Genomic DNA, 8,792 nt, shown 5'->3' on the forward strand with positions numbered 1-8,792 from the left:
AAGAAATCTGTCAGTGTCCTACAAAAAAAAATCTTTGAGCTACTAGTTGACACTGCACACCTTGAGAAGGGTTATTTGCCAGACACTGATGTATGCAGCTTGTTGCAGCAGCATGCCTTGGCTGATAAACAAGGCTCACAAGAGTCAAAATTCTTAAAGTAACATTTCCATATGTAAACAGGATTTTTAAATCAGGCACAATAACACAGAACTTCCTAGAAGTATGCCCAAAACTGTCTAAAACAACAATTAATTTCAAATTAACAGTAAAAAAAAAAAAGGCATTTTCATTTTGAAAGGTGTACCCAGGAAGAATTTCAAGAGACTGTACCAACAAATAAGATTACTGTCAGGAAAATATACATGAAGTTTTTCTAACAAATTTGCAATAAAAAACCACAGAGGCAATACTTTGAGATTACCTCTAATTTAAATTTTTCCCTCTGGACTTTGAGGCAAGTATACAAACTTAAAACCTCATCTTCCACATTAACATTATTCTTCATTTGTGAAGCCACATGGAATTCCCCTTTTTCAAAGCTGAGCTGTTACAGATTTATTTCATGATTGTAGGGATTTTCCCAAAGACATGTATGTGCTCATCAGGAGACATAAAATCAAGGGCAGGAAGGTGGGGGGGCATTGAGCCAGATCCTACTGTTCAGCACAATTTTGTGCCTTTGTATTATTTGGTTTCATGGTCAGCAAATCCAACCACAATGTTTTACACTAATAGGAGAAGCTCTGTCTGGTAAAGCTAACAGAGTGGTTCAAAATATAGAATATTTTCTATATTCTAGAAAATATGGATATAGATAATGCCAATATAACACTTATTATACAACTGGCCTACATTTGCGCTTTTCTGAGATTGTTTGTGGGTAGCATAGCTCCATGCACAAACATCCCACAATAACCCATTTTTCTAAGATTAGCCTTTGGAATAAAGACTGCAAGGATGTTCCTCAGCCCTTTAGTTGACACCATGCACTATTCATCCCATTCTACATTCTTAGCCTTCTGTTAAAAGCATCTTTATTCCTCTGTGTTCACGCAGAGTTTGCTGGGATTACAACCACACGCTTCCATTGCTTGCGAAACCTGACACATTAAAAAACCTACACCAACACTCAGTCTGAGAGCAAGAGTGAAATTCAACTTCATCATCAGATGTCAGGCTGAGCATGCAAGACCAGTGTAAGTCATTCATGTAAAAACTGGAAAGCGGGACAGTCAAGCTGAAGTTGTAGTGAATGGGTCACTGAAACTGCTTATTGAGTTCACAACTACTAGTCTCTAGTGATCTCAATGATCCACTGTCCACCAACTCTTACAGATACAAGAGGTTTGCCCACTTATTGTATTTTAGCCTATACAAACCCAAGTTTTTAGAGTTAGACGAAAAACAATCCTTAATTATTTCTAGTTCAGATCAATATAAATACTCAGTATATACTCAACATGAAGACGCACTTGAGCTACCAGCATTCAAAAATTGTAAAGATGTGCCTTTCCTAGATCGCAGAAAGCACAAGGAACCCCTCATCTTGCACATGGACAAGTGCCTTCAATTCCTCTCAAGTGCAACGGCAACTGGAACTATCTCCTAATCAAAAGAGGAAGATTTCTCCCCTTTTTAGGGGCTAATTGGCAAAAACAAGCCTGCTTGTGCACAAGAATGTTAGGTTCAACATATTCGTAGCTTAGTTTAAGACTCATTTCAACTACTTCCAATGCAGCCTTGTAATGGATTTTTATTTGTGAGGTAAGAAGGGAGTGTTAGTTATTCGTTAAATTTACCGGCTTTAGGAAAAAAAACCTCGGCTATGTTACTCGTTCATTTAATTTATTAGTGTAACATAAGAGGCTTTAAAGCCAGTAGAGAATGCAACCAAGGAACTAATTTCTTGGTATTTTGCTTAAATTTGGTTTTGGGGCAGGGTTTAAAAGTTACTACAATCACACCGCCCTCTCCACCAGGCAAATGTCATATTAAAACAAAACATGAAATTCAGACATATGCTACAGAAGTTGGGCTCCAAACAGCTAATTGCTTGGCACTGCCTTTGTACTAGGCTATCTCTGTGTGAGGAAGCAGCACAGGACCAAAAAAACCCCAGAAAACCAAAAGAACTCGTTTTCTTCATTCAATATGGAAATAGAAATATCCATTTGTTCAAGAAGCATCAGTTTTCCCCACAAAACGAGCTGCTGGCAGATAACCCACTTTTATAGCTTGAAATGTTCTCCACCTATACCCACATGTATCTACAGCCCTGGATGGCATTGCTAATTGGTTTTTTTTTAATTTGTTCTTTTTACTTCTGTTCACAAGTAATGAGCTATTGCAAACACAACCCAACACTTAGAAACACTCCAAAATATCAGAGTAACAAAGGATAAAGGTTGAATTTTGGAGGGATTTTTTGGTTTTGAGGTTGCAATGGACTAGAGATTGACTTTGGCTTCAGGGCAAAACCACGGAGGTTTACATGGTCCAGCTCATCCTCCATTGTTAAGAACAAACGGAACAAATCTAAGTGCTACCAGCAACACGCACAGGTCAAACAGCCACCCTGAAACAACCATCAGCTCAGTCTCAAAAGGTGACATACGTCTCCATCCAGAGTGAGAAAGGGGAAAAGCCTGGCTTTCTCTTTCTCGTACACTTCACACAATTAAGTGCTAAAGAACAGACAGAAACCTTTCGTTACTTCAGCATGGAGGATTTAGCAACATGGTCCTCTAGAAACCTTTGTGTTGAATGTTCGGACAATGTTGAGAACCAGGTCCTACAACCTTTGTATGGCACAGTAAACCACCATCTCCCGTTCAGGCAGCTGAATTTCAGGAATAACTACATCCAGGATAGCAAGTACTGTTAGCCAAACCTTCTTTGGCAGCTTATTTTTCTTCCCAAATAATACCAGTTGCAAAACATCCTTAACAGTGAAAAAATATATTTGTCTCTTTTAAACAAGCTTTGATCTTGCAGTCCTGACAGGAATAGAGAAATATTTATCAAAACTACTTTTACTTCAGTGACTAAACTATGTAACAGGACACCAAGCTCAGTAAACATTTTGAATAACTTTGAACATCAGAGCACCTGCTTTAAACAGTTGTTGGTATTTGGCCCTGGGATGCTCATCATCTGAATTAATCTCTGCTCACTGCATGGACAACAACAGGAGACTATTCTGTATGTTTCTATTTTTGAGCCAAGTTGTGTGCAGTTTTTGTTGAAGTACTGACTGTGGCACATAGAATAAGTTAAGTTTTAGATAACAGTCTCTTTAAATAATCCTTTGCAGATACCATGTCAACATTACTAAAAAACTGGAAGTGGGAAATACCTATCAAAGTCAATGACAGAAAAATTTACCAGGTGATGCACCATGAACAAGAGGAACCCTTTACTCCAGGACTATTTACACTAACTCTGCCACGCACTGCCTTTGGCCACATCAAGAATTTAGTCAGTAACTTTTAATCAAAATCTCCAAGTATTCAATCTAAAGAACCCGAGTTAGATCCTGCACAGAAACACAGTCTAGTGAAAGAAGATACTGTTGCAAAGCAAATTAAAGTAGAAATTAACTATTTTGATAAATCCAGGTAAAAAAACCTGAAGCTATTATTCACCTAGGAAGCCATAACCAGTTCAGCAAATCAGAATGGAGATGAACTGACACAACCTCAGAGGATTAGTTATCACTCTAGACTAATCCAATTAGGTGTGTTTCCTGATTTTATTCAAATGAAGGCGAATACTTTTCCACCGCCTCCTGTAAAGGAAACAGCAGTAAGACTGATAACCAGCACCACAATAAAATTCACATATAATAAAAGGTTTGGAGTTCTTTTTTAACATTAAATTTGATGAAAAAAGTTTTTAAAAACTATTTAAACATTCTAAACTATCTACTATCGATTGATCACAATCCCTTGCATTTTACTATGGCATTTCGCAATTCCATTCCCTTCATCATGCCATACTGACTAAGGAGCATAATGAGAAATGGAAGTGAACCAATGCTCTCCTGTGGACTGAAAGACAAGCTCCAATGTACATGTTTTAAGAATAAGGGATTTAACCTTACGATAACATCTATCATTTACCAAAAGCTTAAATAGGAACAGAAGATACTAGTTTACACTGTGCACTATAGAAGTACATCAAGCTATGGTTTGTTAAATGCAACAAGAACGTCTCTTCAAAGCCATTTATTAACTACATTTTCTTCACCTCCTTTCAATATTCAAAAGATGGACTAACGGCTTCTCTTTTTTGACACTACAGAAGCAGAGAGAATGGGGAAGCGGTGCCTACCTTCACTTGACTGGGAATTTAAAACATTCCACAAATCTCCACATTTTTAGAGAGCATACAAATTGATTTTAATGCAGATAGCATGCAATCAACAAAGCAGTCATGGTTTTCTGCTGAAGCACTGTCCCCAAACCCTAAGTGTGTATCCTGTTTTTAAATACTGTACATTGTCTTACTGTGAAAGCATTAGAACATTCAACCTTCCCATATGGAATTCAGGAAAGGGGGGAGTTGGACGACAATCAAGGCATTCTGTGCAGATGTTGTACTAAGTCCATCAGATATTAGGATTAGAGTTAATCACATCTCAATAAAAAGCAGCAACTTAAAACCATATGGACCATGAGAGAAGACAGAGTCCAATACAGCCTCTCTTCAGTCTGGTTTTGGAACAAACAGAACAGAAACAGACCAGCCTGCCTAAAATAAAACATTCACAAAAAATGTCAGCTGAAGCAATGAAACCAAAGATTCTTTTTGAGAAACATTGAGATACCAGATGGAAATTTGTTAACCAAGTGGAAATAAATACATATAAAAGCCTAAATTAATTACTGATTAATACTTGTTATTGGAACTAGAGCAACCAATGCTACAGTTAGACCTCTGAAGGAACATCTATAAAAACCCATTTCAAGGGAATAAAATTATAAGTCAACATCTTACCTGAACTGAAAGACAAACTTAATTAGTAAAATTAGCATTTAAAAGCATACTTCATGAGGAGAGATACTCATTTAATTAGAATTAAGGAAAACAAGTTACTCTCTACAAAGACTAAAAGAAGAGAGAATAGTTGACATTGATTCTCCAAAGACAGGCTGATAATCGAAACTGAACAAAAAAACTTGATGATTTTACTTTTCATCCATTGTTTACAAGATGAGTTTTATAATCGTTATGTAAGGCTGGATACCTAAACATGTACGTAATAGCAAGATACTCATTTCAGTACCTTGAAAAAGTACAGTCAATATTTGCAGCCATGTTTGCAACCACAGTCAGCTCACCATCAATTCTAAAATCTGTCAGCAATCTGTTTTGTCCAAGTGTAGGGTTAATTCCTGCCTCACTCAGGGCAACTTTCAAAATACACCGATAAACTAATATTTGCTAAGTATCAGTGGTACTTCCTAGGCATAATTAAAAACAAAAAACAAACAACAACAAAAAATACCAGAAAAAATAAGGAAAAATCTCAGACTTCCAACATTTCAGTGATTCCTTCCTGCTGCCAGGTGGAACATCTGGTGGATTCAGAAGAGCAACAGCTTCCCACTGAATTTAACACAGACAACTAAATGCTTCTGATGGCACAGCAAACCTCTCCTGTTTCAAGACTTCACTTTTAATGTTGCATTACAGTTCACTACCACAACTACAGGCCAAATGTTAGGAATTTGCATTAAGAATTAAAGTACACACAAGCTCTTGGAGGCTACCAATGAACTGCTGCAGCAGAAACGGGATAATGTGACATTGTACCTCAAGGAGCAGATTATATTTTCACAGTAGAATATTTCACTTAATTGTGAGCCACTTGGACTTATTAAAAAGGACTAAGAAATGATCAGTCTTGTAAACTTCACACTACCACTTAGAGAATTCATCAGCAGAAAGACTATTGTTTTGGCTCATACATGTTATGAAGACATTTTTTAAGCTCACATTTTACAGTACCCGATTTCTTTATCGGGCACCTAAAATACTGTAATGTTTCCTTTGGCTCCCAAAAATCTAACCAATGATAACACAACTACTCTATCAGTACTCTCAAGGTAGCACTATGATGTGGGACTTACAAACATTGCAAAGTTAAGAGCTGGCAAATTTCAACCCCCCAATTTAAGGAGGAAAGCAGAACCTACATCTTGCATAAACTACAGAAAGGACTCCAATATAAAACCATAAAGTTCCTCTAGTCCCACTTTGAGGACTAGACTAGGCTCCAATGAGGAGCCCAATTATCTCAGAGCAATCTAGGCACATCTTGGCATCACCTATTGGGTCAGGCTTCTCAAAAGACTTAAGGAACCCCTTGTTCTGGATCTACGTAGATCTTAAACACATACTAAATGCCTGTCGAGACAGGGGCACTTCCAGGCAGATGTGAAAGCACTTTTTCAGACCTCTAGAAGGCTTTGATAAAAAAAATATCATCAACTAAACATTAAGTGAAACGAAGAAAACACAGCAACTGAAGGAGAAGCATTAACTAGTCTTGGCTTAGACACAGCACTTTTCCTTCCTTAAACCTTATTTACATCATCCATATGTGTAGTAGTGGCATTTAGTAATTTATTCTGCATACAGCATATAAAAATTATTTCTTTGCATAAAAACATATTATTTATACTCAAGCGGAAAAAAAAAAAAATTTAGAGTGTGTCCTGGAAAACGAACCCAGAATCTGGTTTACTCACCAAACAGCCAGAACACATATACAAAAGCACAAGTTCCCCCTAAGCCTTTCTCCCCCATGCTCTTAACCTGACTTGGGCAGACCAATGTCAAAAGCCGTTTGGACGCCACAACTGACCAATCCCCGGATCCTTGAAAAGCCAATTACCTAAATTAGTAACAACTCCGGACACTATTTTTGATGCTGGCACGTACCCTAAGATAGACATTAAATACTCACTTCACCTAAGCCAAGTTCATCTACGCTACTGCAACAATTTAAGCTTTTTAAAGCTCTCCCTTTCAGGATACGTTTTGCGAGGTCCTACTTTAAGAACCACTTACACAACGCAAAAGGAACTCATTGTTTCTGTGGTCAGAAGGAGCAAGAGAGGCCCAGGGATGTCAATCAGTTGTAGCAAGGAGCTGGAGGCAACAGTTCTGTTCAGGATTTAAGGCAAGGGCTCCCTGTTCCTTCCGGCCATGCCACCTTGCCAGAGTCTTCTCATTGCTGCTCCATCCCTTTGGATGCCACCTACTTCAGCATTTCCTCCTGGCAGAATACCCAGCTCTACTTCCACCTGTCAACACTTTTACCTTACCCAGTCTGACAACTGTTGTTTGGTTGCCAAAAGAAAGACGTCTATGTTGCACGAGCTTGTTTGAAATCCCAGATGCATCACAGAACACCAGCCATTTCTTAGTAAGCACTAGCCTAAGCTACTGCCAAATTTAGTTAAAGCTTTGGCTCATGTAGGTTACCTCTAAGTATAGACAATGGTGGGCAAGTCTCAAATAAAAGGGTTTTTTTGCATCCTGCAAGCTCAAACTGCAACCACTGCAGTATCTCCTGCTCAAGATGGAGATTTTCAATGGTGAAGCAATGGCTAACCTATACTACAGCTGAATAAACCCGTAAATCTAAAAAAAGCCCAAGGATGATGGTTTGCACAGTCTTTTAGCAAATGAAGCCATCCAGCAAATCACGCTGTAGCTGTTGGTGGAACATCTAGCGAGGCCATTGAAATAACTCAAACCATCTACAAACCCTTCCCCACCACCTCTCAGCAGGTTAATTGTGCAGATACTGGGCTTACTAGGATTAAATGGAGATACAGAAATAACTTGTCCCCAACATCCATTTACCTTGTCCTCAGGGCCTGCCAGGCTGCATCAATGTCTGCGTACAGGTTTTTCTCAGAGGGCTTGCCGGTGCTCACCCCGTAGCCAGAGTAGTCATAAGAGAAGACGTTGCAGTTGATGCGGGAGCCAAGGCCAATATAGAAGCTGCACATCTGGCCCAGGTCCACAGCATTACCATGTGAGAAGAGCAGCGTGTACCTGCCAGTGGGGGCACAACGTACGAACATGCAGCCCAGCCTGTTATCTCGAGCCGTGCGGGAGAAGAACACTTCCACAGCATCCAGTTCCCGCTGCGAATACTGCCAGTCCGCCCGCTCGCTCAAGTGCAGGCTGCAGGTGCCTGATCCCGTCGGGGTCCCCGCCGCAGCTGCCGCCCCGGCCTCCTGCTGCTGCTCGGGCTGCAGGACGGTATAGGTGGGCTCCGGGGGCAGGAAGGCCAGCTTGGCAGCGATGCGGCTGGGGCAAGGCGGGCAGCAGAAGAGCCAGCAGAGCTCCCCCAGAGAGAAACCGTTCATTCTGGGGCCTTGTTCTGGCATCAGAGACACCGCAGAAAAACTAACCTACCCTGGAAAGAAGTCAAACCAAGCGCCCCAGAGCCCTCCTCCAACGTAACCTGCAGACCTTCCTGCAAGGCGACCAGCTGCCCTCCCAAAATGCAAACAACCACCTCGGAGGAACTACAGTTCAGCAAAAACAGTGCAGCTCTTCAAAGCCTGAAGACGTGCTTATAGAAAAAAAACAAACCCCACAAAATGTAAATGAAGTACAACCAGTCCTTAAAAATCCCCACAACTAATGCTACAGTAAATGCAACCTCCTAAACCACCACCCTAGATCCCCTCAAAGGAAATAAACCCCACGTACATTTACACATTTACAGAACGAATCCCCAGACCCCACGGCTCTATACCACGCT

General features: G+C 40.0%; 1 protein-coding gene across 1 annotated transcript in view; it reads right to left on the reverse strand.

Moving 5' to 3' along the window:
• Positions 1–8,467, reverse strand: part of ABHD17C (abhydrolase domain containing 17C) — a 29,473-nt gene extending 21,006 nt beyond the window's left edge. Inside the window, exon 1 of the mRNA XM_010084898.1 lies at positions 7,880–8,467. Coding sequence (XP_010083200.1) covers positions 7,880–8,412 — 533 coding nt within the window. The 5' untranslated portion in view covers positions 8,413–8,467. The remainder of the gene's footprint in view (positions 1–7,879) is intronic.
• Positions 8,468–8,792: the final 325 nt, after the last annotated feature.

This window comes from Pterocles gutturalis, unplaced genomic scaffold, assembly GCF_000699245.1.
Source record: "Pterocles gutturalis isolate BGI_N339 unplaced genomic scaffold, ASM69924v1 scaffold18915, whole genome shotgun sequence".
In the NCBI taxonomy this organism is placed as follows: Eukaryota; Metazoa; Chordata; class Aves; order Pterocliformes; family Pteroclidae; genus Pterocles; species Pterocles gutturalis.